General features: G+C 45.0%; 1 protein-coding gene across 1 annotated transcript in view; it reads left to right on the forward strand.

Moving 5' to 3' along the window:
- The window catches only part of LOC311504410 (glutamate receptor ionotropic, NMDA 2A-like), a gene marked incomplete at both ends in the record, with an annotated part of 89,322 nt that extends 68,771 nt beyond the window's left edge, over positions 1 to 20,551 (forward strand). Inside the window, 12 exons of the mRNA XM_084567463.1 lie at positions 1,144 to 1,258; positions 1,370 to 1,572; positions 5,394 to 5,562; positions 7,977 to 8,130; positions 9,521 to 9,646; positions 11,486 to 11,715; positions 12,364 to 12,524; positions 15,472 to 15,659; positions 16,428 to 16,666; positions 18,165 to 18,348; positions 18,683 to 19,460; positions 19,549 to 20,551. Coding sequence (XP_084423589.1) covers positions 1,144 to 1,258; positions 1,370 to 1,572; positions 5,394 to 5,562; positions 7,977 to 8,130; positions 9,521 to 9,646; positions 11,486 to 11,715; positions 12,364 to 12,524; positions 15,472 to 15,659; positions 16,428 to 16,666; positions 18,165 to 18,348; positions 18,683 to 19,460; positions 19,549 to 20,551 — 3,550 coding nt within the window. The remainder of the gene's footprint in view (positions 1 to 1,143; positions 1,259 to 1,369; positions 1,573 to 5,393; positions 5,563 to 7,976; positions 8,131 to 9,520; positions 9,647 to 11,485; positions 11,716 to 12,363; positions 12,525 to 15,471; positions 15,660 to 16,427; positions 16,667 to 18,164; positions 18,349 to 18,682; positions 19,461 to 19,548) is intronic.
- Positions 20,552 to 21,948: the final 1,397 nt, after the last annotated feature.

Below are 21,948 nucleotides of genomic sequence, written 5' to 3' on the forward strand. Positions count from 1 at the left end.
TAAAATCCCACCTGTTTGAACCGGAGAGCAATTATACAACTGTAGTTCTCACCTGCAGGGTGGATTCTAAACAGCACTCAAATGATTCTGTTTATGCATCCTGACATCCTGTCGCAATATTTGAGTTTATGCATGAATCCTTCTTGGCCCAGTGCCCTCCTCAGCTCACTTGAAAAATAACAGTGTTGGGTTAAGTCTGCTGTTTTAACTCTTGTTTTGGAATAAAAAAAAAAAGGAATTTGTGAATACCTGAATCATCTTTTGCATTAATACAATAATTGTGCATTCAGATAAATAGTAGAATCAACAGTAAAGACGATAATACACATTATGTATGCAAGTGCAACCTGTGCCGAATTGAAAAAATGTTTAAAAAGCAGGTTGTTGGCTTTTATATGGATATTTCAGCCTTTTAGCATCATCCAACAAACCACGTTTGACACGGTGTCAAAATGAATCCAAGTATTACTAATAAAATACACAAAAAAAAGGCACTGAAGGAAAAAGTGTTGTCTGTTTCGGGCAGTTGCTGTCCCTCCTGTGATTTGCTCTTTTCAGTAAACTTCCTCAGACAGGCCTTCTTCCCCCGGTGTGAATTCATCCTATTATCCCAGTTTTAACACTCGGAACATCCTCGCCTTCTGAAAATTGTTTTACAGGAGTGAGTATATTCTTAATCCCCCATCACTATGTGTGATGCTGGTTCATTTACTCCTCTCTACTGCTTCACTTCAGCGGGCGTGTAAATGTTTAAGCAAAGGATCTGTTTGCGTATGCAGGGTAGCTGTAGTGAGTAAGAGAGTGAGGGCAGCCTTGTTGCACCAGTGACTTGTCTTTCAGGCGTATATCTGTGAAGAAATCAATGCAGAATGTTGATGGGAGAGATATGTGTCCTCTGACTCTTTCCCCTCCCACACACAAACAGATGCATGCACACACATTGACACTCGGGCATGCATGCACATGCAGTGGGTGAAAGCGGCATTGATTTGAAGAGGATACTCTTGCAGTGATTACAGAGTGCTTAACTTGTTGTTTCAAATGTATCTGCTCTTGTGCGCACACACACAAACACTCTGAACAGATGCAAAATAACAGCTTCCTACTCTACCCCCCCCCCCCCCCCCCCCCCATGTGTTTCAGGCACATGATGCATGTGTGGAATGAAGGGCGAGATTTATCCTTTACTCCAGATGGTTACCAGGCCAACCCCAAACTGGTCGTCATCGTCCTGAATAGCGAAAGGAAGTGGGAGAAGGTAATAAATGAGTTACTACAAAGGAGAAAGGAAATTAAAAAATCAAAACGCCTTAATTAAGACGGCTGTTCCTTGTTTTTTTTGTGTGTGTTTGTGCACACACACACACAGATGGGCCGCTGGGAGAATGGGACACTGGCATTGATGTTCCCCGTGTGGCCGCGGTATAACTCCTACGGGGATGAGGATGCTGACGAAAACCACCTCTCCATCGTCACTCTGGAGGAGAAACCTTTCGTCATCGTGGACAACGTGGACATCCTCACTGGCACCTGCATGAGAAACTCGGTGCCCTGCCGAAAACATGTCAAAAAGTAAGCACCCACACGACTTGTCAGTGAACAAACACACCCACGTTAAACTGGTCATAAGAGATGGAGGTTTGGCAGGTGCTTGGTTTTTAGAATAAGTTAAATCTCAGTTGGATCAAGGTGACGCTCGCCAAGTTGTTTCTTGATCTCAGGAAGGAGCATTTGACCCTCTCGTTTAGCGCCACTGTAATCATCTATATTTTTATAGATTCTCTTGCATGAACAGAATCACACCTCTCTTCCCAGTCTCAGCGGGTCTGGTGACATAATTGTCAATCAGCTGCCCTCTGCTCCCCACTTTTCTTGCACAAGGATCTGTAATGGAGCCACTCAGTTTGACTTTATGTAATAATGACTCACCATCTGTTTGTCCTCAATACTGAAACTCAGATGTGTGCAGCTTGCACTGCAACAAATGCGCACGGTAGCATCGAAACGCGACATGAAATTCACGTATACATGCTCTGCACACACAGTAGAACAGCTTCTGCGTAGCCTCCATATTTTTTCTACTTTGTGTCAGTTTTGCACAAGAGTAAATCTCTTCTGTCACGGGCACATACAGACGGTGTAAGTTCCTATTTGGTTCGCGGGATAATAATCAGTTTTGTCATCATTAATAATGAATCGCTCTCTGTTGCTGTCAGCTCGCCATCGCCAATCTGTTTGTGTTTTTGATTTTTGTTTCTGCTACCATAGTGATTGAAAATGTATCCTCTCTGGAGCCAGTGTTTGGTTTTGTCCGTTGTCTGCTACTGTAGTGGCTGTGGTGCTACAAGGCGTGTGCATGGAAACGTCCACACTAGTACTGAAAAAAGGACAGGTGCTGTACCTGGAGACAGAAAATGAAAATCTGTTTCCTGAGGGATGGTGCCCAACCTTTTGTCATCTCCCATCTGGACTACTGCAAATCCCACCAAGCCGTCCCTTTAAAGTATTCTGTTCAGCAGCTACAAACCATCCACAGCGCTGCAGCCTGCCCCGTCTTCAACCTCCCCAAGTTCTCCTTTTGTCACCTCCCCACAACCCCCTCCCCCCTCGCTTCTCCCCCTCTGGCTGCCGGTGGCTGTTCACATCAAATTCTAAATTCTGGTTCTGGCATTCACGACTCCTCGGGGAGTCATGCACTCATATCTGCAGGCTACGGTCTATCCGTACTTGCCAGCTTGTGCTCTGTGCTCTGCTACAACCGTCCACTTAGCTCTCCACTCCCTGTGGCTGCTCCGTCATCATTTCGTCTGGCCTTGACTCCTGTTTTTCTGCTGCACCCCAATAGTGAAATGTCCTTCCCACTCCAGAGGAGACAGGTGAATTATTCCATATCCCTTACTGCAACAAAAGGTCTCTTTCAACCCTGAATATCCTCCTCCGTCACCTGCTAGCCCGTTTACCGGTTTATCGTTAATTTCTCTTCTTATTTTCATCATTTGTTTATCGCACATCTCAAGAATAATTGATATAACCGTAGCACCTAATGGAATGGACATGTTTCACCAATTCATTTTAACTATACTGTGCCTCTTCATCAAAATTTCATGTGTGTGCAGTTATTTTCCATCATCAATCATGTATATACCATCCTTTGTTGCAAATGAAATCGGCTCATATGATTTCATATTCACTGAAAAATGAAACTCACCATATACATATACATATATATATGTATACCATATAGTAGACTGTATCGATGTGTTCTTAAGATTTCTGATCAGTTCAGTGTTTCTATGAACATATGACGGACGCCCAGCAGAAGGCTTTCAAGTCTTTTTTTCACAGCGCCGCGTCAAACAACACAATGGACTCCTCTTTTTTGAAAACAACTTAAAAGACATTACTGCAGTGGCTGAGGTATGTTGCGGGCATTATTGACTGTGTAAACAATGCGAGGTATTTTCTCAGATAGTCAGTGAAAGTTTCTCAAAGAAACTTTCCTTAGATTCTTTGACATTTCTCCAATTATCTATGGTACTAACGGACACATGAATAGGAGCCTCCGGTTTTTAACTCCCTGTTAGCTCACATCAGCGCTCATCAGCCAGTTCAGTTCACCTGAATATTAATCACTATAGCTGCAGGTTTTATTTGTCACTGGCTCTGTGTCGTATCCGTGTTGTGTTTCTGACTGATCATGAACCACGACGCCGTCCTAAAGCAAATACGTCTTTTCTTTACTGACACCGCCGTTGTCGTGAATCCAATGAATACCAACGTTTCAACTCAGGCGGGTGAAAATTGCTAAAATTGTTTGGAACAGTCATTATGGTAGGATAGCACGAGATAAGGTATAATAAGACAGGACTGTCATTGCTAGTCATTGTATAAAATCCTCTGTAATTACCGGTTCTGTTGTTTGTTTCTTTTTTTGAAATGCCAGAGTCTGCCATATTAAAAGCGCTTGTGTCAGATGGAGATAAAGAATACAAACCAGGGGAGACGCCTCGAGAAAGAGATGCATCATAGCAACCACTGAGATCAGCAGCACCATAGGCACGGACAATTAGACGAGTGAATCACCTCTCGTTGAAAGTTTAGCTTGTGACCTGACCCGTTATTCCTCGGCCTTCCTCCGAAGTGAACGGACGCGGACGTTCCCTCACCAAGAAGACTAATCTTTCCCAGGCTTTCATTTACATTACATTTGTTTTTTTCTGTGTCCAGCCATTCACACACGTGCATAATACATCCAACCATCCGTTAAGTGCTACATTTACTCAGTCACTACTTCCATTTCATCTGTTTGTTGCTACAAAAGTGTGACGTGGACCAAACAGATGTACTGTATGTGCGCCTCGGAGAGTCTGTTGTTGTCACTGTGTGTGTGTGTGTATTAACATGTGAATGTGTGTGTTTATATAGTGGCATAAGGATGCAGAGGGGGTTCAGCTGGGAAGCACTAATGTAGATAGTATGTGAGCATTAGAACACCTGAGGCACATACTGTACATGCTAACATGCTTGCACACACACATGTGTATACTACGCTGTCTCTCTGTCACACACACACACATTATGCCGTGCCACAGATACAGTTAACTGCTGTAAAAAGATTTTTGAATCCTTTGATGCTTCGTTTCTTTGTCGGCGCTCTGTGTTCTTTGTGTGAATCCCTTATTTTGAATCGCAGCCCACCAGCGAGACGGCAAGTGAAAAGGTCACAGAGTCGGTGTTCCAATTCAAATACGCTTTATCAAAGATGGCTGACACGAAAATGCCTTTGAAAATGCTGGTTGGGTTTAATAGATCATGAGAATCATTTGATCTAACAATTCAGTTTAGCTCACTGCTCCGAGGTCCTTGGGGAGGGGCTGTCACAAAAGTTTACTTAACATTGGTTTCCGTTCAGTGCGTCCTTTGTGTGCGGCTGCAAAGGTATATTGTGAGTTTTGGAGGACTACCTCCTCACGGGCTGAGGCAGAAAAACAGAAAAGAGGTAGAGAGAGAAGGACACAGAAGAGAGACGAGGAGAGGACAGCTGATATTTTAATCATGTGGGTTGGTTGTTCTGTAGAGCCTGACTCTATTTAAAGCCCGGCAGCATCTGCTCAGTACCCCTGTGTTTTCATCTGGTTTGGCTAGCTGGCACTAAGGGAAACGCACACTCACTCGCTCTAACACACAGCGTACAAGCTCTCTCTGCCCTTTAACAGTATTTACGGCTCCTCTGCGCTGTCATAATTCCAGTTTTACCGTTTGATTGAACCACCAGATGTGGAGGCAGCTCGTTCGCTGCACACACTCGCCTGTGTAACGCTGAAATGTCTTCAGATATAAAATATATATGTGTGTCTATGTGTATTATGTGTACGTCTGATTGTGTTTTGCAGTAACAGCACATCAGGAGGCGCCTATATCAAGCAGTGCTGCAAGGGCTTCTGCATTGATATTCTGAAGAAGATAGCCAGGAACGTCAAGTTCACCTACGACCTCTATCTGGTCATCAATGGAAAACACGGGAAGAAGATCAACAACGTCTGGAACGGCATGGTTGGAGAGGTATATATCTCAATATTTATTATGTTGCATTATACCATATGGCTTTTTCATATGTACAACCGATGTTTTCAGGATATGGAAGCAAATTATTTTTCTGACTTCCCTGCTTTGTTTGCGCTGCTCCCCAATAACCATACGCTGCAACTGAAGAAGAAATTCTTTAAAAATGGTGCATATAAAGATATTTGTTGATGCACCTGTTCATTGTAATGATGATATCTTTTTTTTATATATATATATTTACGGACACTGATGGAGCTTTCTGTCACAGAGGAATAACATTAATCAGGCTTTAGCTATACAGACAGAACAATTACTGGGCTCATTGTTGATTTTGGTCATGTCCTGGGGTTTTTGAACAACATGAAAACTACTGCGATCCATTATTTTTCAATCAATAATCTAATCACCAAACCTTAGAGCTGATGACTAAAACGTACCATCTCTTGATATGACTTTTATAATACATATTTATACTGCAATCAACAACAAACTAAATGTTGATTTGTCACTGTCTGGCCCAAAAAAAGGTCATACACTCTTATATTTCGTTGGACCACCTTTAGCATTGATTACAGCAAACATTCTCTGTGGCATTGTTTTGATGAGCTTCTCCAATGTCACAAGATTTATTTCCATCCAGTGTTGCATTCATTTTTCTCCATGATCTTCTATTGATGATGGGAGAGTCTGACCACTGCACAAAGCCTTCTCCAGCACATCCTAAAAGATTCTCAATGGGGTTAAGGTCTGGACTCTGTGGTGGCCAATCCATGTGTGAAAATGATGTCTCATGCTCCCTGAACCACTCTTTCACTATTTGAGCTCCATGAATTCTGACATTGTGTCGTGGCAACTGAAAATCAGTCGCTTGTCTAGTGCAGATGAGAGTTGGTCAAAATACCAAGTTATGACACAATACTTAGTTTCTCGAAACCTTTATTGCTTGCAAGCAAGAGCCACTCATCAGCGACAGATGATGACTAAAGAGAGGCAGTCTCTCCTCAGCGTTTATACTATCCTAAACAATGTTCATATCTGTAGTCACATCATAAGATTACATATGACTTGACACAACTCACTGTACTAACATCTCAGCATACATCTCATGACACACATACCACTTCTCCTTCACTTTAACCATCATTGTGTGATATACAGTGACCTTTTCCCAGAACACGTATACACGGAAGAGGTACCTCAATTTCCCCTTCAGGATGAACTCCTTAAAGTTAGTTCCTTATGTTAATTCACACAACATATTACACAATGGAGCATACAACAACATATCCATTCATACCTTGCAAGCACATGATTATCATAAGGCAGAGCTTCTGACCATACCATAAGCTTCCACCCTACATACAATCTAATGTGGCATCCACAAATGTTAGGTTTCATATATAATATTAAAATAATAAGGGACAATTAAGAATTTCCCTCACATTGTCATCTTGGAATATGCCCGTGAACATCAGGGAAGAAAAAAATCCATTGATGGAATAACCTGGTCATTCAGTATATTCAGGTAGTCAGCTGACCTCATTCTTTGGACACATAATGTTGCTGAACCTAGACCTGACCACCTGCAGCAACCCCAGATCATAGCACTGCCCCCACAGGCTTGTATAGTAGGCACTAGGCATGATGGGTGCATCACTTCATCTGCCTCTCTTCTTACCCTATTGGTTCCCTACTCTCCTTCCAGTTTTTAATAATGTGTTGGACAGTTCTTAACCCAGTTTTAGTAGTTTCTACAATCTCCTTAGATGTTTTCTCTGCTTGATGCATGCCAGTGATTTGTTCTCAAACAGACGAACATCTTTTCCACGACCACAGGATGTGTCTTTCGACATGGTTGTTTAAGAAAACTAATCTTACTTGATCACCATCGTTTATCTTCTCTGGAACCGATATGGTCACATGTTCAATTAAAGCTAAGCACTGCCACGATAATAAAAAAAAAAAGCTTAAAAAAAAAAAGCTGAAACTGAAACATCCGGTGATATAACCTGACTATATGATCCATATATAGTGTAAATGTTAATGGGAGCGGACCACTCGAAGCCATTGGATAATTAAATGTGGACTTTTTTTATTATTATTTAACCGTGACGTCTTTATGAGCAGCATGTCTGTCTGTCAGACTACATTCAGACCCCCAGAAATGATGCCACTATGAAAAAAGACACTTTTTTATCTGATACGACTGAAAATGGCCTCCAGCTACCTCTGACATTCTGTGTTATACCCGCAGTCGCTGTGATATGTCACATCCAAAATAAAAAAATACAAACAAATCAAAGTTGAATTGTATGATGTTGTCCTAATATTTACAGAGCTCCCACTATTCATCTCTGTCAGCGTATTTATTTCAGTACGTCAGTGTAACTGTGGGTCTCTCCATTTGCCAGGTTGTGTATAAGAAGGCAGTGATGGCAGTCGGCTCGTTGACCATCAACGAAGAGAGGTCGGAGGTCATCGACTTCTCTGTGCCCTTTGTGGAGACGGGCATCAGCGTCATGGTGTCGAGGAGCAACGGGACGGTCTCTCCGTCCGCCTTCCTCGGTAAATCTGCCTCTCTTTTCCTCAGCCATTCTTCTTTCTCATTTTTCTCCGTCTCTCTCCCCCCAGTGAGCTGACGACTAGGAGCAGAATAAAGGGGGAGGCGCTTACATGTTGGCAAAAATCCTGCACATAAGATGGAATATTTTATTCAGACAATACATGCTGGCCAAATTCCACTTGTACTCTGACTTTATCTGGGCCTCAACACCCTAAGCACATTAATATTTCTACCAGAGTAGAGGAAGTGGAGCGTGCCAGCTGTTTTTTGTTTTTTTTTTCAAAATTCAGCTCAGACAAAGCACTCTTGATACTCGCCTCCTCTCTTCTCTTCTACCTCCTCCTCCTCCTCCTCCTCCTCCACCCTTCCTCCAGTTGTTCAGATGACTAGAAACTGTAGCGCTTCTCGGTGCTTGCCTAATGTCTTGTATTGTCATTGGAGCGAGGCAGGCAGCGAGGGGATGTATTGGACCATGCTTGTGTTGGTCCCTGTGTATCAAGCCATGTGCCAGTATGCGTGTGGGTATCCAAAAAAAAAAAAAGTGAGTGTGACACTCCACAAAAATATTTGTGTATTTAGTCATGGATGTGTGGAGAATTAATGTGTTTTAGCCGTATGTACTGTATGTTAAGGGGTGAACGCTTTGTGTGTGTATGAAAGCTCACTGTGTGTGTGTGTGTGTCGGGCTAGGGTATCAGTGACGGTTCAGTATCTCTCGCACTCATATTAGAGGCACCTCAGCGCACAATCTCTCAGGGTTGGCTGGCCCTGGCAGTCACATACTTACACATACAGTGAGACACACACACATACAAACTGTCTGGGTTCAACGTCTCTGGCACTCGTCCCGCTCTCTGAACTCCTGCCCTGCTACACACCAAACACATGCAGACTCACGCACACACACACAAATAGATCACATGCCCGCAGCAGGGCACATCAGATCACTCAGAGTTTGATTCTTCTCCTCCCTCTCCCCCTCCGTCTCTCTCTCTCCTCCCCCCTCTTGCCCCCCTTCCTACCCTTTCCTCTACCATCTCCCCCCCCGCCCCGGGCCTCTCCCTCTCTCAGCTCTCATCCAAGGGAATAATGAGAAATATGGAAATGTGCTCCGTCAAACTCTCTGTGACTAACTCTCCCTCCGTCCCTCCTCCTTCACTCCGTCTGTCTTTCTTTCTCCCCCCCGTCTTCTCCATCTTTTCCTCACTTTATCTCACCCTCATCCCTGTTCTGTTTTCTGCCTCTCCTCCTTTATTTCACCGAGTCTGCCTCCCCTCGCCTTGTGCGCCCCTCGCTTTTTATGCATCTCCTGCTCCTCCACTACGTGTCTCTGCCTCATGTACTCGATTTCACTTTAACTCTCTCCCTCTCTCTCTCCCTCCTTCCTCTCAGAGCCCTTCAGTGCTTCGGTTTGGGTGATGATGTTTGTGATGCTGCTCATCGTCACAGCCATCGCCGTCTTCCTCTTTGAGTTTGTCAGTCCGCTGGGCTTCAACCGCAACTTGGCCCAAGGCAAAGGTAGACTCACTCACTCACACACACACACACACACACACACAGTCGGGAATATCACATCATCGCTTCTCCTAGGAGCAAGCAACCAAAATCCAAGCTTCCCCTGAAGCAAAGGAAATGACCTGTTATTACTCTGAATTCACACAGTTCAGGTAGAGAGCATTAACATTTCTCTCCCTATAAGCCAGTCACCCAAAGCTGTAATCTGAGGTGTCATCGTAAGAACAGAACCTGGAGATGCCCTGCCGGCTGTGAATTGGAGATCAATGTTGGCGTTCACACAGTAATGTTTTGCTTTAAGTTAACATTTAAATGAGCTAAAGGTCAATCCAGATCCTTTGGTTTTCCCTTCAGCACTTCTGAAAGCGGTTCAGTAAATCTTTGGTTACAGTTTTTTTTTTTTTTTCACACATATTAAATGAAATACCAACAACGTAAACCTACTTTATGATTATATTTAGACATTGAAACAAACAGTTTCACCTTTCAGAACAGCGAAACTCAAAGCAGTTCCACATTTGGAGAAATAAAGTAATTAAGTTATATGCTACTGACACTGGCAGGTATCTGAATGAGGTGACTAAATATTGTACCCAATTAACCCTCAGGCTCGGCATTAATTACTTTATCAGACATTTTGGGAAGGAAACTCTCTGACGTTTATACTATAATCATAAAACCTACATCCAGTGGCCTGTTAGCTTAGCTTAGCTTAGCTTAGCTTATCTTCACTTAGCTTAGCTTAGCTTAGCTTAGCATACAGACGACTAGCCCGCACATTTAAACCCAGCTAGTAATTTTAGTTTTATTCATTCTTAAACCAAAGCATAAAAGCATACATGCTCATGTACTGACGTCTTGGTATCACTGTAAACGTACCACACAATGAGCCATGCTGGCTGTCTGCACTCTTTATGTTATGCTAAGCTATTAAGCTACAGGCAGTTGCTGCAAATTTACAGTACGGATATAAGACCAAACAAATAAATCCTCCTACTTGTGGCAATAAAGCAAATATTTCCAAGCAGTTACCTCTTGGTGGACATGCAAGCATTTGCAACTGAAAAGCTTTGCATGCTACAAATTAAAGCATCAGACACATTGTTGAATCAGTTATGCAGACTTCCCCCCCCCCCCCCCCCCATTCTTGAGCCCATGCAGCCGTGCCTCTGAATCTCAAAAGTAGATTTGTAGTTTTCTTTCTTTGTTCTTTTCTCTGCAGGATATTAGTTTGAAGAATCTCCTGTTAGATTTGATTCTTCCTGTACATCGGAGATGTGATTAGTCAATGGACAGCAGTTTACTTGCTTGAATAGATCGTGGCTCTGGCTCAATTTGGCCAGCAGAATCTTTGGTCTTCATCTATTTATCATTCTCCTCATGCAAGCGAATGTCTGTAATCTGCAGTGACTGTCACAACATGTGCCAGCTGTAGGCATAAATAAAAATTAAAGCAAATAATAACTGTCACATTTTTTATTTATTTTTTTTAACAGCGTCGCCCATCCGATTCCTATTCAATAAAATGGCCTTCGTCCTCTTCCATCCACACGTTATGCCCCTATTACGCAGGGCCAGTTACATAACAGATACGTCAAACACACACACAAAAAACACAATGCCCTCAAACTGGATCATAAAAGTTTTAATTTGACTTTCTTCTTCTGAATGTTTTTTATTGTTGAAAAGAGTGTGGCATTTGTGATGATTTATATATAAACTCTGTGATAAAACTCTTCTGCCTTTGTTGATATTAGGCAAGAGTAAAAGATTTCATGGAATGAAACCTTGAACTTATGTTGTATAGCACACAATGTTTTTCTTTTTGCCTCTCTCTCACAGACCCACATGGCCCATCATTCACCATCGGTAAGGCCATATGGCTGCTGTGGGGTCTGGTGTTCAACAACTCCGTGCCCGTGCAGAACCCAAAGGGCACCACCAGTAAGTTCATCGTCTCGGTGTGGGCCTTCTTTGCCGTCATCTTCCTGGCCTCCTACACTGCCAACCTGGCCGCCTTCATGATCCAGGAAGAGTTTGTGGACCAAGTCACTGGACTATCTGACAAGAAGGTGGGGTAACATACATGTGAACACACACGCACACATAGAAGAAACGAAACGCATTCAGAGTCATGGTTGCTCTTGTAATGGATGCCAGCCCTGCGGCCAGACAGGACTCTCGGGGGAGCGCCCTTGGGCTTCAACAGCCCAAACCCTCTGGCCGTAGCTGTCACCATGCTAACACTGCCAGCACAGCAGACCTACAGACACACACTCTCACAGGCTGCATAGATCAAAGGCGTGTGTGTGTGTGTGTGTGTTTTTGCGTTTGTGTGTGTCGTTTGCAGAGGCTGTCAGTGTCAGCAGTACCCCAGCCAGTCTTACGCTAGACTGGACACACAATGATGATGACTGATGAGTCCGCTGCACTGTCTCTCCCTCCTCCTTTCTCCTCTGTCTCTTCTTGTCATTCTCCAGTCTTTCTCCTCTCTTTCACCTCTCGCGTCTCTTCTGCCCCTTTACACTTTGGCTCCCACTGCTACTTGGCCTCCATCTTTTTCCCTCTCTTTACTCTAACTTTGTCTCTTCCGGCAGTCTCTCACTCCTGCTCTTTGTCTTTGCGTCTCGTCTTTTTTTGTCGTGCTGCCATCTCATATTGTCATTATCCTCTTTAGACAACCTCTCTCTCGTTTGCTTTCCTTATTTTTCTCCCTGCAGTTCCAGAGTCCGTACTCCTATTCCCCTCCATTTCGCTTTGGGACGGTTCCCAACGGCAGCACTGAGCGCAACATCAGGAAGAACTACCCCGATATGCACCAGTACATGACCAAATACCACCAGACCGGCGTCCAGGATGCGCTGATCAGCCTCAAGACTGGGTAGTGTAAACTTGTCGAGCCAACTCACATCGAGTGGAAATTTGTTATACCTGGCGGGTGCGAGTCTATTTGCGAACAGCACGTATGCTTAAGATCATGTGAAAACAAACAAAGAAAGACATTGCATCACACAGGGACGCAGGCCCCATGGGGCCCAGCACTAGCTGATGCTAAAATGCCACAGTAACTGTGCTGAGTGTTTCTGTCACTGACAGTAAAATGCAGCCGTTGTCTGCAAGGGCTCATTATAGTCTTGTTTCTGCTGGAAAGAGGGAGCTGCCAAAACAGGAAGGGTGTAATTTGTTGTGGAGTTTGCTACCTTTATTCTTTCTCAAATACACACACACACACACTAATAGAAGGATGGCTGCAGTGCTTTTATTTGTTCATTAGTTTTGTGCGCTTTGATCTTTAGGGTATTTTCTCCAAACACAATTTTACTTTTTGCTTTTGCCTTCTCGCAATAATGACTTTATTGATACTGCATATTAAATAGATATCTCATGTTTCTCACGTCTAGAATATTAGGCTTTGTTTATGCAACAACAACAAAACTGTGTAATGAGTGTGTTCAGCAGAATCCTTAGTGTTTGGCAGAGTTTTCTGGCTAAACTGGTTGCTTTGACAAAAATGGATGCAAACATGAAATGTCAGGAATGAAAGAGGCTGTCACACGAGATGCACATTTGATGACTTTATATTGTTCTCTTTAGCTTTACACAAAGTCTTACACAAGGTAAATAGTTAAATTCAAAAGTGTTTTATATTTATGCATAGATACACCAACACAGAGGGCCCCGGGGGTTTAACTTTGAATTACATGAAACCTTCTCTTCTCACAGCGAAGTTAGAAACGGGGTTTTCTGGTGGTACAGGGTGGTGATAGCGGTTCTTTGTTACATTGTGTTTGGTTAACCATTCATCAAACTTTTTATTTTGCTGAGCTCAGATGTATCACGCCCACTTTGGGGGATTTCTGTGTCAGATACAAATTGTGGCCCCTTGGTTTCGAATGCAGCATGTCGCATCAGAATGATGGCAAGAAAAAACGCTAGTGAAAACGCACAGGTCTGCACGAACAAAGGGATATCACGTGTGGGAATGATTGCCGGACTTAGCTGCACCCTCAGTCACAGCCCGAATCTCAAATCCGGTTTGCATGAGAAATATCTTCTCCAGGAAAAGCAAGTGCGACTGCAACTTATGCAAATGATCTGTTTGCGGATCCGTTACTGTCATCGCACTACATCTACATTAGGCTCAGTATTGCTATTCTTCAGTGGTGGGTCCAATATCACTTTGTTCTAGTTTACCATTAGGTTAAAACAAACTATAAATACATTATAAATAGTTTCTTTAATGCACATTTTAATCAGAATAAATGTCCTGCTATGTTTGTCTTCAGAGAAAAATGTCTATTAGCCACCCTTCTGTTATGGCCTGTTCAAAATACAACGTCAGTCAATGATTTTCTACCATCTCAAGTAATTTTATTTAGATGTATTTTAAGGGCCTGAAGAGGTGAAGACATTTCGGGATTTCATTAATAATCTCGTTATCGCTAAGCTTTAAAGGGGAACTACCGTTTTTTACAACCTGGACCTTATTTCTGCCATAAAATACCATTGTTTACTCACCCATATAACTTTCATGTAATTTGTAGTTGTTCGGGAGATATTTAGATCTGCGTATATCCATATAGTGGCAGTGACTGGGGCACCGAAACGCAGCCTCTAAATAACGCATTATCTGCCGCGAAACTCGTTCATTTCACCAATATTTTGTTATGATACACTAGTGCTATTCCCCGTTGAGTCCGGAGTTACCTGTTATCATCATCCGGGATCTGTAGATTGACCTACAGAGGATGTCTTCTGACCTGGACGATGTCATCTCTGAGCACCGTGCGTACCCGTGACGGTCGGCTTGTTTACCTGTAATTTGCTACTGCTAGTTTTTTGCAACATGGCTGAATATTTTTCCAATTCTGAGGTTGTGGACAAACCATAGCAGTAGCAAATGACAAAATATTGGTGAAATGAACAAGTTTCGTGGCAGATAATGCCTTATTTAGAGGCTGCATTTCGGTGCCCCAGTCACTCCCACTATATGGATATACGCTGATCTAAATATCTCCTGAACAACTACAAATTACACAAAAGTTAAATGGGTGAGTAAACGACCGTATTTTATGCCAGAAATAAGGTCCAGGTTGTAAAAAAACAGTAGTTGCCCTTTAACATGGGATACATTTGTTTGTTGTTTTGGGAAATACAGTTATTTGTTTTCTTGCCAAGGGTCAGATAAGAAGATGCCATTCGTTGCCTGAATGGGAGAGTTCAGCCAGTTAGCCTAGCATAGTACAAAAACTAAAACCTGTTAGCCTGACTCTACATGAGGAAACAAATCTGACTTAAATAAAATGACAAACGTCATGGTCTGTATGCTAAGCTAAATGTCACCCAGCTTTAGATTTACATTTAACCAACATCAGTGTGTTGTTGGTCTTCTCGCATAATTCTTGGCAAGAAAGCAACTAAATATCCCAAAATGTTCAACCTCTCCATTAAGCTAGACGGACGCTAAGTTGTCGATCCACTTCAAGGTTTCACGGTGGGCTTTGAGGGATAATGTCTCGCACAGTGACCTCCTGAACTCTGCTGGCTGCAGACACACTGTGATGACAAGACTTAAAGAACATCTTCTAGATTAAAAATTCATGGAGGTTCCCAAAATGGTGACCTATTCTTGCAAAACCTTACTCATGTCTGGTTTTTGGAGCCGCAAACAGTTCATTCAAAAGTGAGAAATAAATCCAAAACATTTTTTTAATTCAATCCTTTCATGTTAATCATACCTTAATCTCTTGTGTGGCTATGACCATCAGTCTGGTAGCCCCTGGTGTTTATAGAAAATCTACAACATCTACTGTATTCTTGTCTTACAGAAAGCTGGATGCTTTCATCTATGACGCTGCGGTGTTGAACTACATGGCGGGCAGGGACGACGGCTGTAAGCTGGTCACCATCGGCAGCGGTTACATCTTTGCCACTACAGGTTACGGCATTGCGCTGCAGAAAGGATCCTACTGGAAACGCCTCGTTGATTTGGCCATACTAGGCATCATAGGAGACGGTAAGCCGTATGGAAACGTCCACATTTGCTACGTCTCAGCTCAAGTTTCTGAACTGTTGCCGGCCTTGGGCGTCGGAGCAGTTGTGCCGCTGCTCGGCTTTCCCTCCTTTGTCCCCGTCTCCCCACACTCTGCCTCTCTCCTCCCTGCCTTGTCAGAAAGCTATCAGGGGCTAGTCTTAACACACCATTTCATCATCATTACTCTGTGTGGGTTAGTGTGTGTGTGTGTGTGTGTGCGCCCACCATGTCCTGTTATGTTTACTCCTCCAGATTGTTCTGTATAATAAGCTGCGAGATGGTGCGAATGGAAGAAATAGAACGAGCCAGAAAGAAATCAAACTGCTGAAACCACTAAAGCGCTTCGCTTCGCACCCGGCCTTTTTTATTCAGGGCAAACACCCTCATGAGCAAGCGCACACGTGCTCAGACACACTCAGTCTGATAATAATTCTTCCCATCTTTTCTTATCACTCCATCACTATCACTTCTTCCCCCTCCTCCTACATCCCCCTTTTTTCACTCCACCTCCTGTCTCCTTTCCATTACGATCTATTTACCACTTCACCTCTCGCCCCTCCTCCCTCCTCCTCTCCATCTTTCCTCGTAATGATACGCATTTGTCACCACACTTCTACTCCCCATTACCGTGTTCCTTTTTTCTCTTTTTCTCTTCCTCCCTCCTCCACTTTCTTTTCCTCCGCTCCTCACATCCGTTTCCTGCTGCCACCTGAAACCTTTACTTTGCCTCTTTGTCTTCCTATCCAACAGGTGAGATGGAGGAGCTGGAGGCCCAGTGGCTCACTGGGATCTGCCACAATGAGAAAAACGAGGTGATGTCCAGCCAGCTGGATGTGGACAACATGGCGGGAGTCTTCTACATGCTGGCCACAGCGATGGGCCTCTCCATCCTCACCTTCATCTCTGAGCATCTCTTCTATTGGAGGCTGAGATACTGCTTCACCGGCGTCTGCTCAGGAAGGCCGGGTCTGCTCTTCACTATCAGCAGGGTGAGGGAAAGGATCACATCTTAACGCACCTCGTAGGGACTTAACCTGCATTTTAACAGCAGGACGCAGGGACAGTTTTGGTTCTTGTGTCGCATGAATGTAATACTTTAAGACGGCGCTGTTAGAATTTGCACGGCTGAACGCCTCTTACCAAACAGACTCCGTCCTCCAGGGTGCAGCAACCGATTCAGTCATTGATTCAGACAGGAAGAAATCGCTGGTTGTGGCCACGTCAATATGATGTTGAACGGTACAGCCAACTCACAGCTCCCTACTCCCAGAGCTAAACATACCGAATGAGAACGAGAAACAAACTGAACTATATCTGCAAATTGTTTCAGTGCATTTACCTGTTGAAGTAATAATAATGATGAAAATTGAGAAAAACAAGGCAGTGCATTGTTGCAACTTTGAAGACAGGTGCCTTTGTGATGTTTAATGACATCCATTTAAACTTCACAGACAATTGTTGCCTTGTGCAAAAATTTCCTCTCCAACAAAGCAGCCAATTGTTAGCCCTTCATCTGTCTAATTTGTGCGTGTATTTGTGGTTCACCTGTCTGAAACACACAGTTATCACTTGTGTGTTTGATAAAAGACGAAAGGGAGGATAGTGATTATAGAGCCCAGCTGAGGCAGAGATGAATTTACTGTGGCGCATATGGATGGCAGGATTGAGGAATCAAACAGCTAAGAGGATGAGAGCATGGACACACTCTTATACATACAGACAAAGCTCCCTGTCTGTCTGTCATCACTACACACACACACACACACACACACACACACACAAGCAGGTCTAACAGAGTTTAAAATAGTTACACACATGCAGGTGAAGGGCATGCTTGACCACACACAGGCAGAAAGGTAGACAGATGCACACACACACACACACAAACAAACCTAAATATACACACAAAACACAAATGGGCACACCCAGACAGACCATTCCTTCATTATTCATATGTCATGTCTCGGTGTTAGGCAGGGCTTTTATTCCAGACGAGCAGCATTTCACACATTAAGTGTTTTACAAAAAAAAGAGTCAATGTGTGTCTGTGAGCGTGTGTGTGCCTGTCGCTCGGTTGTGCAAAAGCCGTTAAAAAGCAGCGATGCTGGAGGTTAAGTGGCTCTAGGAAGAACATCTCCGTGCACTCAAAGGCCCCCTCCAGTGACATCATCACCTAAATTAAAATTTCCTGGCGCCTCTGATAGCCGTTTATCTAAGAGAAAGTGGGGATTATCTCCTCTAGCCACATTACAAAACAAAATGAGGTTAAGGTTTGCAGTAAACGCACTACAGAGAGGATGCAGAGGTCTCTAGTAATTTACCTTTCCAGGAAATTAGTCTTGTGCATGTCTGAACTTTTTTTTGTGAAGTCACTGAGCTGCAAATTACACCAACCCGTCCAATATCTCTCTCTTATCTCCCTCCTCCTCCCTGCCTCTCATTTCCTACTCTTGTTCTTTTCATTTCTTAAATCTCCTCTACGCTCAGGGTATATGGAGCTGTATCCACGGTGTTCATATCGATATGAAGAAGAAGTCGCCAGAGCTGGACTTCAGTCCTCAGGCCAACATGCTGCACCTGCTGAAGTCTGCCAAGTCCATGGCTTTGTCTTCTCCCAAACGCAACACTGTCCTCGTGCAACCTAGCATCATGGACGTGATGACAGGGAAAGGTACCGATGCTTTTTATACACAGTCCACCGTCCATTCAGTAGTTTGAGTAGCATTTATATCAAAATGAATCAACCCTGATGATGGAAACATTCCCTGTGATAAGATTGTTGATGCATACGGAGTTGAACCTGCCTTTTCTATACAGTCTGTGTGTAAGTAAAGGTGACTCCCTTCACCTTGTTGTGGTCTTCAGATGATTAGAAACGCATTAGATGGCTCACCCTACGTGCCAGGGCAATAGTTTATATATGTATACGCTAACTGACTGAGCATCCATCCAAACATCCATCTATTGTATTTGCTGTCTGAGGTGCATCTCTCCTTGTCTCCTAGGTAACTCACTCCATAGTCTGCCTCAGAAGGGTCCTGGTCTCTATAGCAACGCTGCTGGTCCACAGGGTTTCCTGTCATTGTCCGGGCGACACAAAAACCTCCTTAATAATGCTGCGCCATTTCCCGCACAACAAAAAGGCCCCAATCTCCAGACCAGCCCCAGCAAGCCCCAGCTGTCCGTCACCAATGACAATGGCAAGGCCCGCCTCCCTGGGCCGGCCTGCCCTGCGTCAAAGCCTCGAGCCCTGTGGAAGAAAAGCGTCGAGACGCTGAAGACCCAGCCGGCCGTCGTATCTCCTGGCCCAAGCCCCGCCCCGTCATCTGGGCCCGGGCCTCCACAAATGAAGAGTCAGCGCTACCTGCCTGAAGAGCCGCCGCACTCAGACATCTCAGAGTGTTCCAGTCGGCCGCCGTCCCACAAGGATTCTGACTCCATGGCGGCCAGGGGTGGATTTAAGCCGATCAATCAGCTGAGGAAGAGGGGTGGGGGTGGAGGAGGAGGAGGAGGAGGAGGAGGCAGTGGAGGATCGAAGATCTACTCCATTGACTCGGACCAGGCCAGTCTTCAGTCTGCGCCTCCGTACCAACGAGACAGCCAGGGGGGAGGTGATGACCTCAGTTACCCCCCTGACCTGTTTCCACCTGACAGCACATACTCACACCAGGCGGACGCACCCATTTTGCAGCTGAGCGCCAGTCTGCTTCACCACAGTCACAGCGCTGAGGCCGACCTGCACTCCCTGAAGGATAAGAAATACAGCACCTACACTCATAGCAGGTATCATATACGGCATAAAATACACTTAAAAACATGATTCAAATATTGTTGTGTCGAGTTTAATCAGTGTCATTCTCTGTTCTTCCAGTGTGAAGGAAAAGGCTGGAGGTTCATTCGATGCCCCAGGCACAGGTACAGGGACACAGAGCGTCAGGCCTGGCCACTGTCGCTCCTGCTTGACCAAGCTCAGTGGTTACTCCGGTCTCTACACTGTTCGCTCGCCACAAGCTCGCTGCGATGCCTGCGCCCACCTGGGAAACCTGTACGACATCAGCGAAGACCACCTGCACTCGCACTACTCCCAAACACACACTCACCCACACAGCGGGGACATGTTTACGCACTACCTTCCCCAGAATGAGCTGGGCCTGGTGGGTGAAGGGGATGGGCTTGTCAGCCACTTTGAGCCAGCCCCTTCCTCCCCATCTCCTCTTCCCAGCTCCTCATCAGCCCAGCACCTCCAGCTGAGTCGCCAGCACTCCTACGAGAACATGCTTCCGGACGGCATTCCCGAGCGGCAGCCACAGCCGCACCCCCACATGCGGGGACTGAGCCTGCCTGACAGGGATAGGGAGAGGGAGATGACCCTGGACGAGGGGGCCTATGCTAATGTTCTCACAATGCGCTCTGATCGCCCGTTCAGCAGCCGCAGCCCCCCCTCTCCGTCACCGTCCCACCACCACAGTCTGGACACCCCAATGCCTCTGCCCCGGCGCTCAAAGAGTCTCTTCCCTGATCGCCCCTCCCACAACCCTTTTCTCCAGTCGGCCCCTGGCACAACACAACGAGAGCCCGCCTCCCAGGCTGTCACACGCTTGCCTCAGAGAAGTTCTGCCCACGAGCTCTATAAGCAGCGAATGCCGATATCGCTTACCCTTGGTAACCATGGAGGCCATCACATCAACCAGCATGGCGGCCATGTTGACCAACAGGTGTTCTACCCTCAGCAGGAGGCTCCTGTGGTGGCCTACATGGTCCCGCCTGCTGCCTCTCAACCAATGAGCTATGTGACAGCGCCGCGGGCCTCAAGCGCAGGCGGCAACCGACCCCGGCTTTACCGCCGCATGCCCAGCATCGAGTCCGACGTCTGAGAGTCACACACAACACACTTACTCTCATGGAAACACACTAACACACACGCATGCTAGAAAGAGGTGTGTGTGTGTGTGACCGGACCAGGCAGCTCTGACTCTAAGCACATTTACAGTAACACACACACAGACACACACACATGGGTGAAAGACAGGAAGGTCTGAGCTGGACTAAAAGGTTAACAGTGATGCTGAGTAAATGAATTGTTGTTTTCTTTATGACACCCTCTAGAGGGGAGGGACGGGGCCACAGGGACACCTGGAGGCACAATACAAGATGAAGAGAGGTGTGTGAGTGTCAGTGTGTGTACTAGCCTAAAGCAGTGGGCAACGAGGAACAAACTGACAACAGTGTCTGACAAGGCAGATGGAAATCCTGGTGGAATACAAGGGACACTGTACATGGAGTCTAACGCCAACAGTGGGATCTGAGGGAAGTGACGAACGGGTGTTTGGAAGACGAGCCAACCTGTCCCGCACTCTCACCAGCCTCGGAGATAAAGGGGACACAGAAAAGCCCCTTTATTTCTGAGATTACACAAACACACACACATTTCACATTAAGAACCCCGCCCCCCCTCTCCAGGACTCTCCTGTTGCACTATGATTTCTACAGTCAACCCGTATGTTGTCTGAGCCTCCAAACTGCACTGCCAGCATGGCTTAAAGAGTAGTAAATGACACTAAAGTAATCCTCGACTTGAATGGAAATTACTATCTATGTAACAGACTAGACTAGGAGGCGGGCAGCCGGTCAGGGGAGCGCGCCTGAGGAGTGTATCAGCCCCTGCCCGCAGATGTACAAACACTCGAACACACACACACACGCGCGGCGTGTCTGTTTTTAAGGGGAAGCGGAAAAGGAAAAAAAAAAACTACAGACTGTTTATTATTGTTGATGTCAGATAATTGAACATTCCAAAAAGTGGACCGAACGTGGCCACCAGTAAAAGCCTCTCAGGATGAGAGTGTGTGTTCTAGTGTTTATAGATCTAGAGACATACAGTATAGCATCCTTGCTTCCTCTCTTAGCTAGCCTTCAGGTCATACTGCATGCTTCCTACTGCCCTGTGTTACAGTTAAACTCCTATACAGGGTCATATATGCACATACACACACACACACACACACACACACACACACACACACACACCCATATGCACATACGCAGTAGTCTAGGATAGTAGTTTTAGGGTGGGTGTGTGTGTCGAGGCTGCGAGATGGCCTCTCTTTGTGCACTTTGTAGATTTTATACCCTGCCACCTACACAAGACGTTTGACCAAAAACACTTTTATACTGAAAAATATGAATATTCTCGATCATTCGCTGGATAGATGTTTTCCTTTCTCTTATTTCTCTTCGACATCGGGTTGTAGGGCACCGTTAAGGGCGCAGC

Source organism: Chelon labrosus (genome assembly GCF_963514085.1).
Source record: "Chelon labrosus genome assembly, chromosome: 2".
Taxonomy (NCBI): domain Eukaryota; kingdom Metazoa; phylum Chordata; class Actinopteri; order Mugiliformes; family Mugilidae; genus Chelon; species Chelon labrosus.